Source organism: Gnatocerus cornutus, chromosome 4 (genome assembly GCF_029298725.1).
Source record: "Gnatocerus cornutus isolate USDA-ARS CGAHR chromosome 4, icGnaCorn1.1, whole genome shotgun sequence".
NCBI classification, from domain to species: domain Eukaryota; kingdom Metazoa; phylum Arthropoda; class Insecta; order Coleoptera; family Tenebrionidae; genus Gnatocerus; species Gnatocerus cornutus.
In genome coordinates this window covers 8,282,804-8,309,272 of record NC_142236.1, presented here as the reverse complement: position 1 = coordinate 8,309,272, position 26,469 = coordinate 8,282,804, and the positions used below count along the sequence as shown (strand labels likewise).

At 33.5% G+C, this 26,469-nt stretch overlaps 2 protein-coding genes and 1 long non-coding RNA gene across 6 annotated transcripts in view; 1 reads left to right on the top strand and 2 right to left on the bottom strand.

The window, feature by feature from the left end:
• The window catches only part of LOC148176330 (uncharacterized), a 183,430-nt gene that overhangs the window by 48,316 nt on the left and 108,645 nt on the right, over positions 1-26,469 (bottom strand). The window contains exon 6 of one of the 2 annotated variants that reach the window (XM_088034285.1): positions 9,392-9,894. The exons of the other annotated variant lie outside the window; for it this stretch is intronic. Coding sequence (XP_087890411.1) covers positions 9,824-9,894 — 71 coding nt within the window. The 3' untranslated portion in view covers positions 9,392-9,823. Of the gene's footprint in view, positions 1-9,391; positions 9,895-26,469 lie in introns of those variants that run through there. 2 annotated transcript variants of the gene reach the window in all.
• Positions 10,299-11,668, top strand: LOC148176332 (uncharacterized). Its single transcript, XM_088034283.1, has 2 exons — positions 10,299-10,940; positions 11,000-11,668. Exons 1-2 carry the CDS (start codon positions 10,524-10,526, stop codon positions 11,645-11,647), a joined length of 1,065 nt encoding a protein of 354 aa, XP_087890409.1. The 5' UTR covers positions 10,299-10,523; the 3' UTR covers positions 11,648-11,668.
• Positions 10,928-11,759, bottom strand: LOC148176331 (uncharacterized). 3 transcript variants are annotated; one of them, XR_015769961.1, is made up of 4 exons: positions 11,667-11,759; positions 11,508-11,607; positions 11,259-11,459; positions 10,928-11,105 (listed from the first exon to the last, which is right to left on the bottom strand). It is a non-coding gene; the product is annotated as an uncharacterized LOC148176331 (long non-coding RNA). The 3 variants fall into 3 exon arrangements; XR_015769959.1 differs by having other exon boundaries at positions 11,259-11,607; XR_015769960.1 differs by having other exon boundaries at positions 11,259-11,628; positions 11,667-11,758.

The following is a 26,469-nucleotide window of genomic DNA, read 5'->3' as shown; positions in this document are numbered from 1 at the left end:
GTTTATAGTAAATTAACAACTATTTAATTTGTTTTTAATTTTTGAAATCGGTTCGTAAATAAAAATTCTACAACGCCTGCCGTTTTTTAAAAATCACCCTATATTTTATTTCTACTACAAGCTAATATTTTTTTAAATAATGTCGAATTTTTTTATTTAATTTTGTAACTCCGGCAATTGTATTGCCATTGGTTCGAAATTTTGAAAAACGTTTTCTCTGAAGCGTTTCACTAATTATGTCAAGTTACATAATTTTAGAGAAAAAGAACAAAATTTTAGAATTTTTTATTTCTAGAACGAGCCAAAAATATTTCTAAATTTTGAGTAAATGTCATAACTTTGAGAATGTACGCCTAAATAACACACAATTTTAGAAATTGTAATTCTTGAGGCGTTTTTATATTTCAACAAACAACGTAATTTTTGAATCAGAAAATCAAATTTTAGAAATTATCAGTACCTGCTCGATAACAAACACAAAATTAAAAAAAAAAAACTTTAAAACTCCAGAGTTTTAGAGTTATTAAACCGAAATTTTAGGATTGTTTGATTTAAAATTTATTTAGTAATCCGGCCAAATCAGATACTTTAGACTAAAAATCAAAAATTTTAGAATTTATTATTTCTAAGGCGAGCTACGAATTTCAAAAATTTTATGTCGAATCTTGTACCTTCTATAATCTTGCCGTTAATACCTAACGTTTTGAAACACGTTTATTTAAAGGTTTTATAATAATTCTGCTTAATTAAATAATTTTACTGCTATAGAGAGAAATTTTGCAAAATTTTATTTCCAAGTCAAAAATTTTGAAACTTTTTTATTAAGTCTGGTAACTTAATGTAATTTTGGTGCTATTAACTCGAAATTTTGCCAGTTTTTTATTATTGGACTTTTGTCTGTTTTTCGTAAGTTAAATAGGTGTAGAGCAAGAGAAAGATATTTTTTTTGAATTTTTATTTTTCTGCCAAGCAAATTTTTGGGCAAGAATTTTAAAAAATTTTTAATTTGTTTTTGTAACTTCAGAAATTTCGGCCTCTTTGGTTCAAAATTTTGACTTTTTTCTGAAGTGCTTTACTTAGTATGTCATGTTAAAAAATTGTATAGCAAAAGTGCAAAATTTTAAGACTAGTCAAAAATTTTTTATTAAATCTCCGACAATTTTAGCGTAATTTGTACAAAATTTGTTGATATTGCAATTTTTGAGACGTTCATGAATCCACTAACATTTATAATTTTAAACCTAGAGAAACAAATTGTAGAAATTATATCTACTTAGACGAATCAACAATTAAAAAAAATGTTATCTTGAAACTTCATCAATTTTACAGTTATTACACCAAAATTTTAAGAGAGTTTTATTGTAGATTTTTTTATTAATTCTCATACTTTTAGATCGAAAGACAGAAATTTTATAATTTTTATTTCCAAGAAGCCAAGTCGTTTATTAATTTTTCTAAATTAGAAAATTTTTAGGACGCTTATAAATTTTATCAATTTTTATAAAAAACTATCAATTCTATTGAATTTTTTCAAAAGTGTCATCTTTTTCTATTTGGATTCATTTTAAATTCAGTCTCGTCCGGGAACAAACTGTCCGGAAGACAAATCGTATTTCACCCGGACACGCTTTTTACTACAATCAGTTTTCAACTTTACTTAGAAAACAACTTAGATGATTGACAATTTTCACATTTAAAAACCGAAAAGCCAACAGAAGAGATTAAGTGAAAATTTCTAGAATCCAGGAAAACAAAGCTCAACAAGTAAATTGTTCCAAAATCTTCAGTTTACATCTCTTTTTTTTCTCTGATTTAAATATACTTTCCCTCCCGAGTGCAACCCTCTGTAAATCTGACCCTCCTTTAATGTACACAATGAGGAATTATCTAGGATCCTAAGTGGCAAAATGGGCTTTAACTGCCTTCTATTTAGATTTATGCGCGACTGCTCTTAATGAAAATGAATGTTTTTTCTGGAGACTTTACCCATTAGGAAGCTTTTTAATTTTTATTTTATTTTTCTTTTTTAAGCTCCCGTCATATTTTGCTTGTTTCAGTGAAACGTTAAGTCCCCGTTAAAAAGTGAAAGGGATTTTATTTTATGACACATCAAATAAATGGCCTAAAATCGTTTCGACGCGCGGAGGACTTTTTAATAATGCATTGAATATAAATTTTGTGGACCCTTGAATAGCAAAGCACACACGTGGTGCTCGCCAGCAAATGCCGCATGGGTTAATGTACGGCAGTCCTAAAACATGCAAAATCCGCACTTGTTATCGTAATAAATTAGCAGGCAGCCTTCGTAAACAGCTCGATAATCCCCTATATCTCATTTAACCTTTTCCATAATTAAATTGCGAATTGCGAATCAACCCTTCTCGTCATGTCGTGATTAATGTCAAAATTACAAAAGCGTTTCGTGTTGACTTACGCCTCTTCTTTCTCGCTCGTAAATCATCGTCTAAGTATTTATTGGTTCGTTCCAATAAATAACTGTTGTGAATTTCCAATAATCGTTGCATTCCTGGATGCCCGAGTGCATGACTTATCGAACTAATTACGATGAGGGATGAGGGTAATATTGCTGTTTGGATAATAAATTCCGTCTGCTTCATTTCCTACATTTTCTTTACAATTTATTTTGACGAGTGACACTGGTTAAGCGGTGTGATAGTGTGATTATAACTTGCGAATATATGGGACATTTGGGAGTAATGGTGCAGAAAAATGCCGCAGTTGTGACATGGAAATCGGGGCTTTATTGTATTACTTTTAATCGCTGAAAATAGAAAATTAAGGGGATGAAAGGACAATATGTTTCGTTGTGTTCAGAGAGAGTGCTTTAAAAAGCTTCTTAACGTACCAAAATTGAAAACAATATATTTATTAAAATACAAGTCTTATAATATAAGACGTCCAAACTGTCTTTGCGGACTTAAATAAGTATTTAATTTTTCTCGATTCTTCGGTTCTCGGGAAATAATTACGCTCGGGCTAAAAAAGTTTCTTCTCGGTCTTGCCATGTCTAATTACTATTTTAACTTGTTGACAAGCAAAAAACAGGAATATCAACTCTTAAAACAGTGTGTTAAAGCGTTTCTTAAAGCATCGGGAACAGTTGGAAATCATTGCTACATATAATGTAACTTCATTTTTGCATCTCGTTTAAAGTTTAAGTCTCACTTTCTTTTGAACATTCACTTTATTAGACTGAAGAGCTTAAGAGAGAGAAGTCGAGATAATAAAATGTCTTAAAATGGATTTTTCTGAAATGCATCTGCATTTAAAAGGAGATAAAAATGCCATAATTCTTGTAGTTTTAAATCTTTTTGTATTGCCCTGAGAAACAGAAATGCAAAATAAAATGGAATAAACTGAACTATTTAAAATGAATTGAATGCAACATTAATCCACTTGTAAGTTTTTTTCTAACTGAAACCAAAGAGCTCATTAACGATTTTCCGGACACCTGTGCATTAATTGTTATAAAATTCCGCCGTAGCGTAGTTTTTCTGTAGATACGAGCATTTCTCCTTTTTACTTGCGAGCTAGCGAGACGTGCCGAGCGTTGCTCGCATTTTGTCTTTGAACTAGCGAGGCGTGCCGAGCGTTTCTTCGTTTTGCTTTTAATTTAGCGAGGCGTGCCAAGCGTTGCTCCATTTTTTCTTCGAAATAACAAATCGTGCCAACTAGAACCGAACTAGCGAGGTGTGCCGAGCATTAGTTGCATGACATGCCGAGCGTCGTTGCTCGCATTAAACCATTAAAAACGAGGCGTGCCGAGCGTTTTATTTATTTTAATTCGTTCCAGCGAGGCGTGCTTAGCGTTGCTTCATTTTCTGTCTAATCTAGCGAGACGTGCCGAGCGTTGCTCTATTTTTCCTTTGAACTAGCGACTCATGCCAAGTGTAGCTCGTATTGAATTTTTGAACGAGTGAGGCGTGCTGAGCGTTGCTCGCTTTTTATTATTAATCTATCGAGCGGTGCTGAGCTTTGGTCGCATTTTCTTTTTGATCTAGCAAAGCTCTATTTTACCTTCAATCCAGCGAGGCGTGCAGAGAGTTGCTCTCATTTAACCTTTGAACTAGCGAGGCATGCCGAGTGCCGTTCTCGCATAAAATCTTCAAACCAGCGAATTGTTCCGAATCAATGTTTTTTAATTTTTTGTTAATTTATATCTATATGCCAAACAGAAATATTTTCTTATTCTATTTTCTATTTCTTTAGATTTTCAAAAGTTTAGACTTATGTACATATTATCATTTATAATTGCAGGGGTGCAGTCGAATAAAGTTCAAAGATTTTAACCCCAATTGCAGCCACCACTATTGATAATGAGTCAGGTCAGGTCAGGTCAGGTCAGGTCAGGTCAGGTCAGGTCAGGTCAGGTCAGGTCAGGTCAGGTCAGGTCAGGTCAGGTCACGTCAGGTCTCGCCCTAGAGTCATTACCTTGCCGTGGTGGGGGGGCTTAAGTCAGCTGCTAGCTAGTCCATGCTCAGTGTGGGAGGCAGCAGCGACGAACGAAAAAATGACTCAAAAGAACACACCGTAAACCGCTTGCTAGTGCAACGACCCCGGGAAACCGGGTACGTGCTGGCAGGGGGAACGGGGGTCTTGGCTTAATTGCCTGGGCCAAGTGGAGGAGTTACCACTATAAAAAACTCCTCAATCCCACGGTGAGGTACGCGCCAAAGCGATGCGTGGCTGGAGAGCGGACCAGTCAGGAGCGGCCAACTTCGGGGAAACAGGCGCACCCCGTCGGAGGAAGCCTTTTGCACGTGCAGGGGGCACCGCGTGTGACGACAGCCAATCCCCCATACTCGTGGGATCGAAATCCATAGTAGGAAGCTACTTCGGGAGCAAGAAGGCAGCAGGGGGCCCATCAAACGCATGAGGGTCCTCCAAGTCAACTTGAACAGGTGTGCAGCAGGACCTGCTGCTCAGGACGGCGACTGAGAGGAAATCAGACGTCGTGATGGTGGCCGAGCCAAACATCCGGAAGGCGGACGACAGAGGGTGGCTGACTGAACCCAACCGGGATGCAGCGATAAGGTTTACTAGTACCAAGTACAAAGGTAAGTACACTGGTGGCTGGGAGGGATATGTGTGGGTGGACGTAGACGTATGCGTCCTGTACGCGTGCGACGTTTCACCAAATGTGCACATAGAGAAACTGAGTAGGGTCCTAAACTCTATCCGCCATAGCGTTAGGACAGCAGGGAAGAGCGTCATAATATGCGGCGATTTCAATGCGAAGTCGCGGGAATGGGCGTCCAGAATAGAAGATGAAAGGGGCAAGATCCTCAGCGAATGGGCAGCGGCGATGAACCTGTGTATCCTCAACCAAGGGGATGCACCGACGTGCATCAGACATAATGGGGTGTCGCACATTGACGTCACGATGTGCAGCGAAGAATTGGTAAGTAGAGTTACGGGGTGGAAGGTCACGGATTACGTTAACCTGAGCGACCACCAGAACATAACTTTTGAGGTCAGTAGCGAGACTCCAGGGAGCCAGAAGGCCCCTAGGAGTCCCTACTGGAGATACAGGGAGGCGAATAGAGTTCGTCTAATGGAGGAGCTGGTAAGTAAGACAGAAGACAAGACCACGTGCACACCAGAGGGATGCGACAGGATCATCCGAGAAGCGTGTGAGGCTGCGTGCCGCAGAAGCGGCGGAGGCAAGGACCGCAGGAAAGCAGTCTATTGGTGGACGCCTGAAATCGCAAGGGCAAGGAAAGAATGTTTGGCTGCAAAACGACAGGCAGTGCGCAGCAACAGGAGAGCGGCGAGAGACCCTCTCAACGAGGAAAAAAACGGGAAGTACAAGAGTGCAAGAGCGACTCTTCGGAAGATGATTGCGGCGTCAAAAGCCAAAGCATGGGAGCAAGTCTGCCAAGAACTGGATGACGACTTATGGGGAAAGGGTTACAAGATCGTAACAGGTAAGATGAAGCCCAGCTCGCCAATCAAGCTGACGATAGAACAGATGGAACAGCAAATAGAGCTGCTGTTTCCCAGACACGAAGAGGTGGTGTGGCAACAAATGACTGTGGAAACCGTCCCGAGTTTCAGGGAGGAGGAGGTCACCAAAGCTGCCGGCCGAATTAAAAGAGGCAAAGCGGGAGGGCCCGACGGCGCTCCCCCGGAAGTTGTGAGAGCCCTAGCTGAGAAATGCCCGGGGTATGTGGCGAAAGTCTTTAACAGACTCTTAGATGAGGGAACCTTTCATCGCGAATGGAAAAAAACGAGACTGGTGTTGATCGGGAAACCCGGACAAGACGGGCAAATGGAGAGCAAGTACAGGCCACTTTGCATGCTAAATGTAATAAGCAAGCTACTTGAGAGGATGATCCTACAAAGACTGCAGGACGAAATAGAACAGAAGAACGGACTGTCACCATGCCAGTACGGATTCCGTGAAGGCAGGTCGACAGTGGATGCCGTCTTGAAGGTGCAAGAAATTGCTGATAAAGCGAACAGTGGAACGTGGGGAACGAGAAGCTACTGCGCACTCGTGAAAATTGACGTGAAGAATGCTTTCAACTCAGCCCCTTGGCAGGGGATACTTGAACAGCTAGCAAAGTTGGAAATCTCGCCATACCTTATCAGGATGATTCGAGACTACCTGAAAGACAGATACCTAATACTCAAAGATGAGACAGAGGTAAGAATAAACAGTGGAGTTCCACAAGGATCAGTGTTAGGACCGACATTGTGGAACATTTACTACGACAGAGTCCTGAGGGCAAAGATGCCCAAGGGAGTGACTCTGATAGGATTCGCAGACGATCTGGCAGTGGTGGCAACGGCCAGAACGCAAGAAGGGCTCGAGGGCAAAAGGATGGCCCAGAATGGCCTGGAAATTGCCCCTGAAAAAAACGGAGAGCGTACTCCTGATCGGCAAGAGAAGGTTGACAGGTGTACGATTCAAGATACAAGGAAGTGAAGTACTCCCTGTGGAGTCAGTAAACTACCTGGGAGTCTACGTTGGCAGAAGCCGAACGGGAAAAGAGCACGCGGTCGCCGTGGCTGAGAAAGCCGAAAAGACGGCCGTCGCGCTGAGCAGACTAATGCCGAATGTGAAGGGACCCAAATCGAGCAAGCGAAGGGCCATCGGAATGGTGATAAACTCAATTATCCTTTACGCAGTTCCTGCCTGGGAGAGAGCCTGGCAGATAAAGAAGTACAAGGAGCGACTCGAGAGGACGCAGAGAAAGATGATGCTCCGGATCTGTAGCGCGTACTGCACAGTATCGACGGAGGCACTCGCGGTGGTAGCAAGCGTACCTCCGATCGACCTTCTGGCCGAGGAGAGGAGCGCCCTCTACCGCGACAAGAAGGATGGGCTGACGAGAAGTCACGCAAGGAAAGTCACCATAGAAAAATGGCAAGAGAGATGGAAGGAGGAAAGCAAAGGTTCGTGGACGCGGACTTTGATTCCTGACGTCATCAGGATGGGCTGAAGAGACTGGGGGGAAGTGAACTACCACATAACCCAAGCGCTCACCGGACATGGGTGTTTTTCCAACTACCTGGAGGGAATAGGTAAGTTGGACAGCGACAAATGCTGGTTTTGCAAGGAGGCAGACTTGCCTGAACATACGTTGTTCAGGTGTGAGAAATGAGCTGCGTGAAAAGACGCAAGAAAAACTGAAAGAAGAACTCTCCCCACGAAACATTATCGAGCTGATGTTGAGGAAACGGGAGAACTGGGAGATAATCTCCATCATGGTCGAATCCATCCTGAAACAGAAAGATCACTACGAAAGGCAGAAGCAGAGCGGTAACCGGATCGTTGAGCTCTGATCCAGCAAGGTGGACCATTCGGGTCGAGCTCCCGCACTGAAGCAATGTGGAAACAGTTCCAGTGCTGAGAAAGAGCTAATGGAGGGGTTTTAGTGGGTATGGGTCCCTGGATGGGTAACCGAGTCCCACACTCTCCCGTGCGGGTGGAACCATGCACGGGAGGTGCGTAAGGCATTTCCCCCAGGTAGAAAAAAAAAAGGTCAGGTCAGCATTTACATAAAAAATAAATAAAATTTGAATGGGACAAAACCCTTACTTGAGGTTGTTACGAAAAAGATCAAATGCTTCTCATTGTACAATTCAATTCAGTTTATTCTGTAATAAAAACAATTTTTTAAAATTTAGATTCACTACAACACTTTTAATTTAGCACTGTAAAACCCACTTTTCTCTACCACAGTTATTGTTAAACTGACGGGAACTTCAATAAAGACAGTTTTGTTACTTGTCTATCACCGTTTTTATTCTAAACTTGTCGATGGTCTGAAGTGACATTGGCATTGAAACTGGCCTACCCCAACAAATCAGTGGCGCACGGCGATTTCTGCAGGAAAATCTTTTTTTTCTCGGCAGCAGTGACATTTTGGAACGCCAAATTTGGCCATTATGTTAAACTGCGTTGTCTGATATTTGGGTTAAAATGTCTGCACTTTATTCGGATACACCCTGTATTTATAGAATGATTTAACGACGCAGTTTGACTTCAAAACTCATGTCTTATAAAACTAATGCAGTACAAATTATTCGTGCTTCTCGGGATCGATAATCGAAAAACACTGATAATCGAGTTGTTCAATAAACATACGTTTTAAAGCAAGAGAATTATTTGAAATTTTTCTGCCACTTAAGTTTTTGGTTTCCTTAACATAATTATGAAGGTTTTCATTGCAAAAAAATTTATTTCAAGCATTTTTGTTAATGTTAGCAAACACTACTATTCAAAGACAAAAATTTTAACTCATAATTTTGTTTTAGCTCTCTGCACTGACTTAAATCACATTAAACTACACCAACTGTTACTCGTGAAATTCCAAATTTTAGGTTTTCTAACATTGCAGGCAAAAATACGAAGTAGTTGGTCTTTGATTTGTTTGTTTTTTGTAATGCACGGATAATCGAATAAACGCGTTTGTATAATCCGAAACCTGCAGCTCGGATAATCGCGGCTCTACTATACTTTAATAACTATATTGTCTTCAATTTCGGTGCGTTAAGTGATTTCACCGCATAATTACATATTCTACAGCAAGTAATAAAAAAAAACGATTTTAGAAAGAACCAAATCGTTATTTATAACACAAACGCCGGAAAAACCTTAAATCATAACGAATACTAATTTGAGCCAAACTATTGAGTTGCAGAGGTGGCAATCTAAACTCATTCCATAAATGTTCAAGAAAAAATCTCGTTTTTCGAGGTCGATTCCTCAACCACCCTCTTATCTTATTATTCTACAAAATAAAAGTATCGACTACACAGCTCTAACCGGCGAACGTGCGGCTTTATCTAAATAAAACAGTGCTTCTTACATTTTCGCTCTTTTAAACGTCTTCTTTTGTAACGAAACTAGAAAATTGCATATTTTTAACAATACTTTATTTTATAGCTCGGGTTTTACAGTAGGTAACAAATATGCATTACACATTACAACAATATTTATGATGGATTGAACACCCAATTAACTACTGATGGTAGATTTGATTTAGGTCGTGTCGATTAGTTTTCATCGACAGAAGAAGTTAACACTTTTGTCTCAAATACATTTAAACTATTAAATATTCACCTAGTTATGATACACTGATAGTCTCTTATTATATACACTTTTCACAGTTTATCACATTGTCATACCCTTTCGAAAAAAACGCACTAAAATCGTACAACTCAAAACTCGCTCTTTGGTAGAAAATGGTTAAATCTACGCATAATCCTATTCGTTATTTACATTCTTTATTTACATCCTATTTTTTTGATTGTATTTATGTTACGCGGACACTTTCATTTAGCTTCATTGTTACCGTAGACCCACAAAGAGGACGAGGAGCAGAAGAAGAGGCCGTTGGCCCTGCTGCAACTGACCGCCATCTGCAACAAAAATACGAATTATTGATCGGGAAACGCTTAAATTTATGACCAGAGATTACAACCTGGATGTCAGACACTAAATTCTGAGTCTCTGGTGGAAACCCGGCTGACCGGAATGGGATTTGCCCAAAAGTTTTTCCACTAATTGCGAGGGGAGACGGCAAAGACCACGAGCAGTTTTTCTGCAATTTGGCTAAATGGGACAAGAGTGGAACAGTTTGCCGTGAAAATTAAATGGGAGGGTTTGTGCCACCGACAGCTCCTTACATTGAAGAAATGTGGGAATCTGTACCGTTAATGTGACGTTCTAGTGCGTAAAAGTGACATCACCGTGCGCAATAGTATTTTACATGATTAGTGCGGGAATACAATTTTTGCAGATAAGTGCGACTCTTTCAACACGAGTGCGCCCCGCGCACGAGTGAAGGAATGTCGCACGAATCAGGCAAAATTATTCCCGCACGTCTCTTGTATAACATTTTTTGCACGAAGTTTGTAACAAATTTTCGCCATCATATATAGTTCGCATTTGTTGGTATAAAAAATCAAGTCGCTGAAGTTTCCAGTTGACAGTTGTCAATTCTGTCAAGCAAAAAGTTCAAAAATAAAGATTTGTATTGATTTGTACCATGTCTTCGGAAGAAGAGTTTGAATTCGAGTGTACACCACCCGAAGTGAAAAGTGCGGCAACAGCTGCAATAAACAATTTATTGCCGACAAAATCACGCCCCAGATATGAGAGTACGTTTTCTCAGTTTGTCAAATGGTGCGAAGATAAAAAGATCAAAAGTTACTCTGAAAACGTCTTGGTGGCCTATTTTGAAGAAATAGGTTCTACTAAAAAAACATTGTGGCCAATTTATAGCATGATACGATCTTGCTTGAATATTAAGAAGAATATAGATATCTCGAAATATCCAAAATTGCTTGCCCTTCTTAAAAGGAAAACGGAACATCACATTCCAAAAAAGTCACAAATACTTGAAGGAGAACATATTACAAAATTTTTGACAGAGGCCCCTAACAAAGAATATTTTTTGATGAAAGTGAGTGGTTTGTCTTTATTCAGAAATTTACATTCAAAAATTTAACATTTATATTTTAGACGATTTTGATTATGGGAATTTCTGGAGCCTGCCGCCGAGAAGAAATTTGTAAGATGATGATTGGTGATGTTATCTTTAAAGATGACATAATTTTGGTTTCTATTCCTGAAACAAAAACTAAGGTTAAACGGGAATTTGCCATAACCAAAAGGGAATGGGTCGAAATAATAAAGCAATTTGTGAAATTAAGACTACAAGTTGTGACTGACAACAGGAGACTATTTCTAACTTATCGTGCAGGAAAATGTATAAATTTACCTATTGGTATAAACACCATTGGGAAAATTCCATCATTGATCGCCAAATATCTTGAACTTCCAAACCCTCATCAATATACTGGCCATTGTTTTCGTAGGAGCAGTGCTACTTTATTAGCAAACAAGGGGCTTGACTTTCTAGCCGTTAAAAGACATGGTGGTTGGAAATCTTCCGCAGTAGCGGAGGGATATATCCAAGATTCTTTAAAAAATAAAATAGAAGTAGCAGACACTTTGACAGACACGGAACCTGTAAGATCCAATTCCAACAATTCGTACAATATTAGTAACGCCGTGAGAACTGAAAACACTGCTGGAGTTTCTGGTGTGTCGTTTGCTTCGTGCAGCAACTGCACATTCAACATAAACATCTATAATAATAAAAATTAAAAGTACTGAGTATACTTACTTGATGACCAACATCGATTACTTGAGTATTTGTAAAATAAAACGTTTCACAAAAGCTTAATTTTATTAATCGTTAAAATCATAAAACTTGTTAATGTTATTTTGAGGTTATGTTTTTACAAAAGAGCAACAATTATTAAGTTGCTAATAGATGGCGCTGATGAACTTTTTCTCAAAAAATATTAATTTTCTTGTAATTTGTTAACTTATTTAAATAAATATTAGGGGAAGAGGATCCCAATGCGTGTTTCTTTAAATTTGTAGTAACTGATATTTTCTATATGGCTTCTATGGCAAAATTTTTGCGTGCATGTTCCCGCACTAGTGCTCGAAAGCCTTAGTTACCGGTGATGGTTGCTATGCGCGAAATCGTTGTTCCTGATCTATGAGTGAAAAAAAGTATTTGAAACTTTGATACCCATTGAAATTTTAAGTAAGCATTCGTTTTGTAAACTTGTTAGGTAACTATTAAAGCACTCATTTTAGTTGTTTAATCAGCCCTATTATGTATGCTTTTATAACACTAGTTATGTAAAGGTAACATTTGACATATTTTGACAAAACTTGTCAAAAACATTAGTTCACCTGTCAATCTATCTGTCAAAGTAAAAAAAAATAACAGTTGTCGATAAAACGTTGTACATCACACAAACGCTATAGCACATTGTAATTCGCTGGATTTATAGTCGCCTTTATTAACCAACCTGTTCGTTAAGAACCCATTTATTGTCTAAAGATATGATTTTACACAATATCCTGTCTAAGCCATTTCCACTTTCCATAACTAGTTTCCGGAATTATCTTAAAACTCGACGAAGCATTAAATAAAGTTAATTTTTTCTTGTGTGTTTAGTGTGTTTATGTGCAGAATCCTTCATATTTAATACATTTAAAGACACGATTCTGCAATTGCCAGATGATACTTGGAGTTGGACCTCATTTGTACCAAAATACAATTAAATTTTCAAAATTTTCTATAAAATAACGTAAGACTGCAAGTATTAATGGTACGAATATAAAATTTAAAAATTATAGTACTTACTTCGCTAAAAAACAAAAATTAGAACATTTTAATACAAAAAATACAGAAGTTTAGATCAAATTAAAAACTCGCAAATGTCTTGTAATCCCTAAAATTGAATAGGCTTAAATATAAAATCTTACAATATGAAAATGTTACTACTTTTGAATAAGTCCTAGTTTGTTTAAAACTTCAAAATTTTAGACCAGTGAAGAATAATTTGTGAAATTTAATTTTGAGGACACATTTGATTTTCAAAACTTTGTATTAAATTGCGTAACTTTGTCAATTTTAATGGTACGGATATAAAAATTAGAGGCTATACTGTTCATAATACGCTCACTAACTGTGCAAAATTAAAAAAAAAAAACGAAAAAAGTTTATAACTTTCAAAATTTAAACATTTTTTAATTAAAATTTTTGTAATCTCTATAAATTGAGTAGCTTTAAAGATAAAATTCTGCAATTTTAAGTCGTTACTACTCTTCAGTTCGCTCTCGTTTGTACCAAAATAAAAAAAATTAGACTAAGATAAAACAATTTTTGAAAATTTTATTTTAAGAACGCATCAGAAATTTTATACAATTACGTAACTCTGCAAGTTTTAATAGTGCATCTATATACTTTAGAGACTTAAGTACTTATAATAAGATCATTAATCGTGCAAAATTAGAAAATTTTAGAACAAGAAAGAAGGAAGTTTAAAATTTTTAAATTTTAGATCAAATCAAAAACTCGCAGATGTATTTTAATCCGTATACATTGAATAGTGTTAAAGATAAAATTCTGCAGTTTAAAACCCTTATTACTTATTACTTATCTGTACTGAAATCTAAAATTTTAAATTAAGAAAAACAATTTTACAAATTAGCAAGTAAAACGTATTGGAAATTTCTAAAATTTTCTATAAAATTCCGTAATTTTGCGAATTTTAACGGTAATTATAATTTGGAGGCTTTGGTACTTATAATATTCTTACTAATTATGCAAAATTACAAGATTTTAGATCAAGAAAAAAAAGTTTAAAATTTTCAAATTTTAGATCAAATCAAAAACTCTTAATTGTTTTGTTATCCCTAAAAATTGAATAGTCCTAAAGATAAAATTCTGCAATTCAAGATCATGACTACTCTTGAGTTAATTCTCGTTTGTACTAATGTTCAAAACTTAACGACTATTATAAACAATTTTAGAATTTTAAAATTTAAGACATTTTAAAAATTTTGTTTAAATTACGTCGTTCTGTCAGTTTTAATAGTACGACTCTAAAATTTGGAGACTCTAGTGTTTATAGTACGCCTACTAACTGTGCAAAATAACAAAATATTAAAACAAAAAAAAAGTTTTCGAATTTTCAAATTTTAGTCCAAATCGAAAACTTCTAAATGTTTCGTAATCTCTAAAAATTGAATAGTTTTAAAGATAAAATTCTACTATTTAAAGACGTTACTACTTTTTAAGTTGGTTCTCAAATTTTAGATCGAAAAAATACCATTTTAAAATTTTTATTTTGAAGACACATTGGAAGTTAATAGTACATTACGTCATTAAGAGTGAAAATGAAGCTTTGTGTACCGAGCCTGTTTGTGTGTTTGCCAAACGTAGTGAAGCACACAAAGCCATTTTTGCTCTGAATGGCATGTACGATTTTTTGCAAACGATAGGAAATTGCTATGTTTTACTTTAAAAAAATTATTTTGATGCAGAATCATAGTGGAATGGAAACATCTATTTATACCCAAGCATATAAAGTGCTGTGTTCTTTTTAAGCATATAAATGAAACTTATACCCTAACAGTCGAACTAGATAATGTGTCACAATTATGACGTTTAAAAAAAAATCTACAAAATTTTGTAACTTTGCAAATTTAAATGGTACGTTTGTAGATTTTGCAGGTTTTGGTACTTAAATATTATTACAATCTGTGAGAAATTACAAAATTTTAGATCAATAAACAAGAAAGATTAAAAATATCGAAGTTTAGATCAAATCAAAAACTCCCAAATGTCTTGTAATACATAAAAATTAAATAGTCTTACAGATCTTGCAATTTAGAGATGTTACTACTCTAGAGTTGTTCCTCATTTGTAACATACTAAAACTCAAAGTTTTAGATAAAAAAAGAACCATTTTAAAATTTTTATTTTGCAGACGCATTAAAAATTTTCAAAATTTCATGTAAAATTACGTAACTCTGCAAGTTTTAATGATGCGTCTATAATATTTGAAGGCTTTAGTACTAATAGTACGAAATTAGAAAGTTTAGAACAAGAAAGGAGAAAGTTTGGAATTTTCAAGTTTTAGATCAAATAAAACACTTTAAAATGTTCTTATTCTTAAACATTAAACATTGTTAAAGATAAATTTCTACAAATTGAATATATTACTGCTTTTAAGATTGTCATTATTTGAACCAAAATTTTAGACCAAATAAAAAACAATTTTAAAATTTTAATTTTAAAAGTCATGGAAATTTTTCAAAAATTTTTATTTTTTTTTTAATTTTAAGTTTTAATGGTACAGATATAAAATTTGGAGACTCTAGTTCCTATATTACGATCACTAGCAGTGCAAAATTAGAACAAAAAAGAAAGTTAAGAATTTTTAAATTGTAAGACAAACAAATTCCATTTTCTTATATTTTTTCTAAATACGCTTGACGGAATAATTTTGCTATACATTTAACGTAAAGTTGGGTTATAGCACAACACAACACTCTCAATTCGCTTTTAATAACAAATTTTTAATAATAATAAATATAATAATAAATATATACAGGGTCCGGCAACACTTGTGCCCACCCCCAAAATCGTCTTTAATTTTAAAGATAAAATTTTGAAAATTTGCGTACGCTTGCAGTTGACAAAGCTCTAAAAACTGACGCAAAAATTTGTTTTTTATCACTGATAGTTTTGGCGTCGCGACGCCTTAAAAATGTAATTTTTAGTTAATTGTGAGGGTTTGTGACTTCAACCCCTAATTTAATTATTTTGTCGCTTTGTCGATGTTAATTAACGATTTCTAGTGTCCATAAAGTGCAACATGCCCGTGATAATCAAAATTAACCTTTATAAGAGTGAATGAAGTGACTTGTGAAATGTTGGTGTAAACGTAGTTTGCCGCTGCGCTGTCAGAATTTTGAAAACTAACTTGATAAAACAGAGTTTTTTTCGCAAATTTTAAACACAATTTGCATTAGATTTAAAATAAAAACTCAGATATTTGTATCACAACTATGTTGAAAAAAAAAATGAATTTGCGAATATTTCCGCAAAAACTCAAAAATCGCTAAAAATTATACTTCTTAGACGTCGCGACGCCAACCAAACCGTGATAAAAAACAAATTTTTGCGTTAGTTTCTAGAGCTTTGTCAACTATAAGCGTATGCAAATTTTCAAAATTGTAACTTTAAAATTAAAGACGATTTTGGGGGTGGACACAAGTGTTGCCGGACCCTGTATATAAATAATTCTAAATAATATATAAATAATAATAAATCGCTTTTATTAACAAACTTTAGAGCGTTAAATAACTATTTTGTCTGGAAATATAATTTCTTAAAATAACCTGTCTAAGCCATTTCCACTTTCATAAGCAGTTCCTGGAGTAACTTTAAAATTTCGACAAAGCATTAAATGAAATTTTTCGCTTGATCTTTCATATTCAGATTTTCTCTTGTGTTTTTATGTGCAAAATCCTTCGGATTTTCAGGGTTTTATTATTTCCTGAGGGATCCTTGTCTTCGAGTAAGTGAAAAACGATTTCAGATTAGGACCATATCCGACCCAAATATCACACTCGGGTCCAAATGGAAGCTCGATGGAGCCGGAATATTCTGAAATTATTTTTCACAAGCACTTCTAAAATCAATTTTACAATACTGTGGATTAGAAAAATGGTGGAGGCGCCGGGTGATCTTAATTCCAAAGATTGGAGTCTAGGAAATAATGGAAGTAGTATAAGTGTCTCCCTATCGTACGAAATGTAATTACGTGGTAACTTTTTGCTCCTCTGTGAAAGAAAAAGCCCATCTCCGGAAAGATATGTATTTTTCATTACATCAGTTGTCAAAGGAATTCAATTACGTTCTGCATTCGGTATAAATATCGCCCTCAAAAGACAAAAATTGGGATGATTTCCCTCGAGAAGAAAACCAATACAGACAGTTGGTAGCTTTGTCAAACGTGAACAGAGTACAGTAAGCTCACCGCATTATACTTCCGCTACCTTAATGTCACTTCTGAACTAGATAACGTTGCCTAGACGAAGTTTGTGACAGAGAGATGGCAGACCATTTCCTGGAATCCGGGGAGGGAGAGATCAGCCGAAAATCGCTCAGGGGCTGTGATCGAGTTAATTAATTTTGAGAGCTTGAACAAGCGCGTGATAAATAAAGCAATGCAAACAGAGCAAACGGGCCACAAATATGCAGATGTTTTGTGTTAGGAGAGTTCAGATGATTAGCATTTGCAAAGAGTGGGAATTATGGGAACTATTCGGGGCGAAAGTGGAAAAGCTGACATCGAGACTTGACTTTGGATCAAATCTGCCACTCCAGGACGGATAGTTTGAAATTTTATGTAACTTTATTTTAGATATTATCTAAAACGAATGTTTAGAATTTTAATTTTTTTTTGGCAAGTTTCAAATTCTTGTGTAAAATTTACCAACTCTGCTAGTTTTAATAGTGGGAGTTTAACATTCGGAGTTTTTAGTACTTTGAATACGCATATACTAACTTTGCAAAATTTGCAAAAAAGATACTCCTAAAAGTTAAAAAATTTTCATTTTTACGTCGAATCAATAACTTCTTAATCTTTTATAAGCCCCATGAATTGATTAGTTTTAAAGCAAAAATTTGCAATTCTAAGACGTTTCTACGTTTGAGTTAGATTTTATTTGTAGGAAACATCAAAATTGGACCAAAAAAAGCAATTCTATTTTCTATTTTAAACAAAATTATGGTATGTACTCTGCAAGTTTTAATGGATCCACTACTACATTTAGAGGGTTTAGTATTTCTGATCCGCTTATTTACTGTACAACATTAAAGAAAATTAGAATAAAAAAAATAAAAAGTTTAGAGCTTTAAATTTTAGGTCGAATCAAAAAAATTTGAAATGACAGAAAGCCCTTAAGTGGAAGAGTTTTAAAGATAAAACAAGACAACTTGACTACGTAGCAAGTCTTGTCTTAGACTAGTACATATTTGTACGAAGTTTAAAAAATTTAGATCAAGAAAAATTTTGAAATTTTAATTTTAAAGATGCGTTGGAAATTTTGAAAATTTTCGATAAAATTACGTAACTCTGCAAGTTTTGACGGTCCGGCTATAAAATTTGTAGAGTTTAGTACTGCCAATACGCACACATTCAATTTGGGGAATTTACTACAGCTAAATTAGTTATAATGTGTACCAAATTTAAAAATGTTAGACTAAAAAATAAGAACTCTAGCACTTTTTATTTTGGAGAAGAATAAAAAATTGCCATTTTTTTATATAATTACGTAACTATGCAAGATTTGATGGTACGGTCTTAAAATTTGTAGGCTGTGGTACTGCTAATACAAACACTCAGTGTACAAAATTAGAAAAATTTAGAACTAAAAAGAAGAAAGTTAAGAAATCTTCGTTTTTTGATAGAATCAAAAACTTTTAATTGTATAATAAACTCCATATTTTGAATACTTTTGATGATAAAACTATGCAATTTGAGGAAGTTGCACTTAAATTTGCTACAGTAATATGAATAATACCAAATTTCAAAATTTTAAATCAAAAAATTAAAATTCTAGAAAAAGAAAGTTAAGAATTGATAGAATCAAAAACTTTTAATTGTATAATAAACTCCATATTTTGAATACTTTTAATGATAAAACTATGCAATTTGAGGAAGTTGCTGCACTTAAATTTGTTATAGTAATATTGTATACCAAATTTCAAAATTTTAGATCAAAAAATAAAAATTCTATTCTTTGGAGAATTATCAAAAATTTCCAAAATTTTTTAGAAAATTACCTAACTGCATGTTTTGATGGTGGGAGTTTGAAATTCGGAGATTTTAGTACTTTTAATATGCATATTAACTTTGAGAAATCTGACAATTTTAGAACAAAAAAGATAAAAGTTAAGAATTTTTCACTTTTACGTCGAATCAAAAACTTCCAAATGTTTTATAAGACCCATGAATTGATTAGTTTTAAAGACAAAATTTTGCAATTCAAAGACGTTTCTACGTTTGAGTTAAATTTTATTTGTAGCAAAAATCAAAATTAGAACAAAAAATAACAATTCAATAATTTAAATTCTAAAAACACAGGAAATTTTCAAAATTTTATACAAAATTATGGTATATAATTTTAATGGAATCACTACAACATTTAGAAAATTTAGTATTTCCAATCCGCTTATTAACTGTACAAATTTTAGGTAGAATCAAGAAATTTTGAAATGACATAAAGTCCTTAAATGGAAGAGTTTTAAAGATAAAACAATGCAACTTGACTACGTAGCTAGTGTCTTAAACTAGTCTACATTTGTACAAAGTTTAAAAAATTTAGATCAAAAAAGAGCAATTTTAAAATTTTAATTTTAAAAATGCGTTGGAAATTTTGAAAATTTTCGATAAAACTACGTAACCCTGCAAGTTTTGACGGTACGGCTATAAAGTTTGTAGAGTTTAGTACTGCCAATACGCACACTATTTGTACAAAATTAGAAAATGTTAGAACACGGAAAAAGGAAGTTTAGAATTCTTCGTTTTTAAATCGAATCGAAAACTTCCAAATGGATAATAAACACCTTATTTTGAATACTTTAAAGGATAAATTATTCAATTTGGGGAATTTACTACAGCTAAATTGGTTATAATGTGTACCAAATTTAAAAATGTTAGACTAAAAAATAAGAATTCTAGCACTTTTTATTTTGGAGAAGAATAAAAAATTGCCATTATTTATATAATTACGTAACTCTGTAAGTTTTGATGGTACGGTCTTAAAATTTGTAGGCTGTGGTACTGCTAATACAAACACTCTGTGTACAAAATTAGAAAAATTTAGAACTAAAAAGAAGAAAGTTAAGAAATCTTCATTTTTTAATAGAATCAAAAACTTTTAATTGTATAATAAACTCCATATTTTGAATACTTTTAATGATAAAACTATGCAATTTGAGGAAGTTGCTGCACTTAAATTTGTTATAGTAATATTGTATACCAAATTTCAAAATTTTAGATCAAAAAATAAAAATTCTATTCTTTGGAGAATTATCAAAAATTTCCAAAATTTTTTAGAAAATTACGTAACTCTGCATGTTTTGATGGTGGGAGTTTGAAATTCGGAAATTTTACTACTTTTAATATGCATATTAACTTTGAGAAATTTGACAATTTTAGAACAAAAAAGATAAAAGTTAAGAATTTTTCACTTTTACGTCGAATCAGAAACTTCCAAATGTTTTATAAGACCCATGAATTGATTAGTTTTAAAGACAAAATTTTGCAATTCAAAGACGTTTCTACGTTTGAGTTAGATTTTATTTGTAGCAAAAATCAAAATTAGAACAAAAAATAGCAATTCAATAATTTAAATTCTAAAAACACATAGGAAATTTTCAAAATTTTATACAAAATTATGGTATATAATTTTAATGGAATCACTACAACATTTAGAAAATTTAGTATTTCCAATCCGCTTATTAACTGTACAAATTTTAGGTAGAATCAAGAAATTTTGAAATGATATAAAGTCCGTAAATGGAAGAGTTTTAAAGATAAAACAATGCAACTTGACTACGTAGCAAGTGTCTTAAACTAGTCTACATTTGTACAAAGTTTAAAAAATTTAGATCAAAAAAGAGCAATTTTAAAATTTTAATTTTAAAGATGCGTTGGAAATTTTGAAAATTTTTGATAAAACTACGTAACTCTGCAAGTTTTGACGGTACGGCTATAAAATTTGTAGAGTTTAGTACTGCCAATACGCACACTATTTGTACAAAATTAGAAAATGTTAGAACACGGAAAAAGGAAGTTTAGGATTCTTCGTTTTTAAATCGAATCGAAAACTTCCAAATGGATAATAAACTCCTTATTTTGAATACTTTAAAGGATAAATTATTCAATTTGGGGAATTTACTACAGCTAAATTGGTTATAATGTGTACCAAATTTAAAAATGTTAGACTAAAAAATAAGAATTCTAGCACTTTTTATTTTGGAGAAGAATAAAAAATTGCCATTTTTTTATATAATTACGTAACTCTGCAAGTTTTGATGGTACGGTCTTAAAATTTGCAGGCTGTGGTACTGCTAATACAAACACTCAGTATACAAAATTAGAAAAATTTAGAACTAAAAAGAAGAAAGTTAAGAAATCTTCGTTTTTTGATAGAATCAAAAACTTTTAATTGTGTAATAAACTCCATATTTTGAATACTTTTAATGATAAAACTATGCAATTTGAGGAAGTTGCTGCACTTAAATTTGTTATAGTAATATTGTATACCAAATTTCAAAATTTTAGATCAAAAAATAAAAATTCTATTCTTTGGAGAATTATCAAAAATTTCCAAAATTTTTTAGAAAATTACGTAACTCTGCAAGTTTTGATGGTACGGTCATAAAATTTAGAGGCTTTTGTACTGCTAATGTACGCAGTCACTGTACAAAATTAAAAGATTTTAGAACAAAAAAAAAATAAATTTAAATTCTTTGTTTTTGGATGGAGTAAAAAACTTTTCATCAAAGTATAATAAATGTAGTATTTTGAATACTTTTAAAAATAAATTAATGCAATTTGAGGAAGTTGCTACTTTTAGGTCCATTATAATGTGGAACAAATTCAATCTTTTCAAACCAAAAAATAACATTTCTAGAAATTTGTATTTTAGCATTAGAAATTTTCAAAATTTTCTATAAAATTACGTAATTCTGCAAGTTTTGATGGTGCGACCAGAAAATTAGAACGCTTTATTACTTTTGAGATGCACACTCACTATATTAAGTTAAAAGATTTTAGAACAAGAAAAAAAAGTTTAAAATTTTTAACTTTTAGCTCAAATAGAAAACTCCCAAATATCTAATAAACTTTTTGAATATTTGTAATAATGAAGTATTGCCATCCTGAAGATGAAGAATCTACACCTAAATCAATTATAATTTTAAACATTTTATTTTGTTATACCAAAAATTAACAATTCTAAAAGAAATGTTTTGGATAAACATCAGAAGTTTTTAATTATTTTTATATAAAATTATGTAATTCTACAAATTTTGATAGTTAAGTCATAAAATTTTGAGGCCTTAGTACTGCTGATATGCATATTTACTGGGCGAAATTACAAAATTTTAGAGCGAAAGAGTAAAAAGTTTACTACCCAAAAATTCATTATAACGTGTACTAAATTAGACATTTTATACTAAAATTTTTTATTTTTGAGAAACATCAGAAATTTTCTATAAAATTACATAGCTCTGGACGATTTAATAGTACGACCATAAAATTTAAATGTTTCGGTGTTACTAAAGCAGACACTAAATGCTAAACAAAACGAAGACTTCCATAATTGAAATAGTTTTAATACTAAAACCATGAAAATTAGGGAAAATTCTACTCCCAGGTCAATCATAATGTGTATCAACTTTAAAAATTGTAAACCAAAGATAACAATTTTAGAAATTTTGTTTTGGAAAAGCCTCAGAATTTTTTTTATTTTGGTTTAAAATCGGAACAAAATGTAGACGACACTGTTTTTATATAATATAGACCATTTTAGGTGACTTTTTCAATTAAAATTTTAATTTAAACGAGCCAATGCGAATAGTTGCTAATTTAGACGAGTGCTTTGAATGTAATCATCGAAAGCCAAAATGGTGGATGCGCCGGGCAATATAAATTACTGGCTCAGTATTGCAAATACTATGCAAATAAGTTAAAAACTTGGGAATTTGTTTAATTCGTGTGCCCGCTTTTTGATTTACCTGGCCGCACTAAGGATTGATGTCTTTTAAATTTTCACAAGTCTGTTAAAACTACGCCATAACGACTCGCTTTATGAGCTTTCCTCCCACACAATTGTCTCTCTAATAAGCTAATTAATTCATATACAGCAGTCCATTTCCATTACTCCAGCACGTAAAAGGTGAAAACAGTTCTTATTAAATACATCATAAACTCGTACTTTAGACCTGTTGTATAATTTACTCAACAATATAACATCTCATTTTTATGTTCTCACGTAATAGCTTTAGGGACATAAGCTTCCAAATCTCGAAGTTTACGTTTGCATAAAGTTAACCAAATGGCGGTAGAACCTAAAAATTGCACAAACTAATCACTTTCGAAATGAAATTTTAATCATCACATGGCAAATATGCACGCATAAAGAGTAGCCAATAAAATTGTTTGCAATTAAAATTCAATTTAACATTCATTATTTCCCTAAATAAGTGAGGCGGAAATTTATAAAATAAAATTGCGATATAATTGGAAATTGGACCGACAGATGAACATGTTCAAATCATCTAGTTGTAGTTTGTGAATATTTTAGGCCTCAAAGAAATTCGTTTAAGAGCATCGTAAATTTGATTCCGAGCGCGCGTTTGCTTACTTTACGTCGGAGCAAAACTTCATTTTTCCTAAAAAAATATTTCCACTGAAATAACAAAACGTTGGAAATTACAACTCCGAGAGATTACAATAAAAATTAATTTCCTCTGTGTTGAAGCGCAGAAGTGCCCTTGAGTGCATTTAGTCACAATGTAAAACCGGACTTTTCTCCACAATATTGCTTTCAGAAGAGCCTTCAGCTTTTTAGGGAGGTGTCTACATATTTACGCAAACTTTATCTTTATGCTCCATAAATAGTGCGCCATTACGTAAAAAGATCTGAATCGTATCAGCATAACTAAAAGAATAAACACTTGTTTATGTCGGCGTTCTTGGCGAAAGCGTTAAGATGGAGACAGAGATAAACAGGCTTTCCCATCTTCTGAATAAGTAAAATTGCCCAGTCCGCGAGCTTCGCAGATAATGATTATAAAGTACCCCACTTTATGTGCTCTTAACACCCAGCTACTCTGTCCTTAAAATGTCCGAAGGCATTATGTTTCATGGTTTTATTACGGATCGGGATGAGAAGGAGATATTCGGGCGGGAGAGGAACGCCGTAATTAGAAATCGATAAAACTGTTAACCCATTTTCGGATTTTTGCAGAAGAAGCGAGGCGGACTGAAAATTATTAACGCAGCTCCCACATCCCTCCAACGTTAGGAGCCGTGGGCGACACAAAGTGACAAGGTGACCCTCGTACGACATTATTGAAAAAGGTGACGTTCGCACCGACAAATCAATCTTTACCTCTTCAATTATGTTAGTTTCAAATTTCATTAAAATCCGTTCATAAATAACGAAGATATAGGAGTTGAAAGTGAGACTCCCACATGCCTCCAAAGTCAGGAGCTCGCGCAGGTGCAAAGTGCCGATTTTAATTCCCATCGAGGTTTTCAAACGTTTTTCTACGTTCCACTTCCCCGGCCACTTTCCCCCCCTAACCCCCGAAATTATTTATGCAACGCGTCTTTTCCTGTCTTTCGAATAAATTGCATGACAATGATGTCACATGTTTCCTTTCCGATAAAAATTCTTGACGTCCGTCACGTCATTCTGACATATTATTTTATCGCTTTTTTTCCTATTCATCGTCAATATTTATATAAAACCTCGAAACGTTTGTTTATTCGTGGCCATAACAAAGCACAGTGCGGTTATATTCTAACTAATTTCCAGAGAAAATATTTCATTTCGCATTGAGAAAACAATTAGCTCGCTCAAGTAAACAAAAATATAAAATTAACTCAAAGTTCGAGCATCTCTTGAACAAACACCGGAGTTTGGGCAAAGAAACGAATTGTTGGGATCTTCGGAGTTAGATCGAAGCGTGGGAGGTGGAATTTTTAATACACAGCCACAGGTTAGAGGTAATTACAATTGAAACAGATTGGTTTTAATTCAATTACACGTTATTTACTCGTTAATTAAATTATGCTTTGCGACTATATTAATTACTGTTTTCCTGCGACCGTTCATTAATGATTCTCATTATTGAACAACTTTTAATGGTGATCACAGGTGTGTGTTTTGTTCAGACCTGTAGAGATATGAAAAAAATGCGACTTGAATGGGAATCGAACCCGCGACTTCCACTGGAAGCTGAAATTCTCACCTCTAAATAACTATCTATAATCTCAATACTTCATATTTTTCATTGACCAACTTGTTTGTAAACTAACTATTAAATCCCTTATTTTAGTTGCGTAATGAGTAATTGTATAACTAGTCAAATAATGAAAAATGCGTTATATTACGTTATATTACGTTATATTACGCGTTATATTTTACGCATTATACAGTTGTATAATGAGTATATTATATAACGCATTTTTCATTATACGATTAGAATGACTAAAATGAATTATACAACTGTATAATGCGTAAAATGAGTTATATAATATACTCATTATACAACTGTATAATGCGTAAAATATAACGCGTAATATAACGTAATATAACGTAATATAACGCATTTTTTATTATTTGACTAGTTATACAATTACTCATTACGCAACTAAAATAAGGGATTTAATAGTTAGTTTACAAATAAGTTGGTTAATGAAAAATATGAAGTATTGAGATTATAGATAGTTATTTAGAGGTGAGAATAATGAGTATATTATACAACGCATTTCTTTTCACACATTATTAAATCACACATTATATTTACGCAATGAGTAATTGTATAACTAGTCGTATAATGAAAAATGCGTTATATAATTTACTCATTATACAGTTGTGTAATGAGTATATTATATGACGCATTTTGCGCATTATACAGTTGTATAATGAGTATATTATATAACGCACTTTACGCATTATTCAGTTGTATAACTCAATTTAGTTGCGTACTGAGTAAATTTATAACTAGTATATGCGTAAAATGCGTTTTATAATATACTCATTCTACAGTTTATAACGCATTTTACGCATTATAAAGTTGTATAACTCATTTTAGTTGCGTAATGAGTAATTGTATAACTAGTATATGCGTAAAATGCGTTATATAATATACTGTAAATTGTACAGTTGTATAATGAGTATATTATATAACGCATTTTTCATTATACGACTAGTTATACAATTACTCATTACGCAACTAAAATGAGTGATTTAATAACTAGTTTACGAACAAGTTGGTTAATATAACTAGTCAGTTATATTAGTTATATTATTGTCACTTATTTTTCATTTGATAACATTCGATTTTGTCCAGCTGTAAAAATGTTTGCTTTCTTCACCCGTGAGCAGTCGTAGATAAAACGTTGTACATTACAAGTGTCTATAGCACATTACAATACTAATGAAATTACTACGAAGCTAATTCCTTATTTGTAGTTGTACTGATTGGTACAGCTCCTTTGTAATGTTGAGTTTTATAGCCTCTGAATATGTTTTAGTCAGATAAAGTGGCAAAAGTGAAATAAAACAGGTAGACAATAAAAAATAAAAAAATCTGCTGCTTGGCTCCAAAGCGTATAAAACAGATAGAAAGAAAGCAATAGCACGAAATTATTACACCGATTCCAACTTTCCAAACAACAGTTAATGAAACGCTGCTTTTAAAAAGTGATTAAAAGTTTTTAAATACGTTTTAATGACGCGACTAAAATTGTGGCAGAATTTGCATCGAAACAAGCATTTTGCGTCAATGAAAAGTCCCCAAA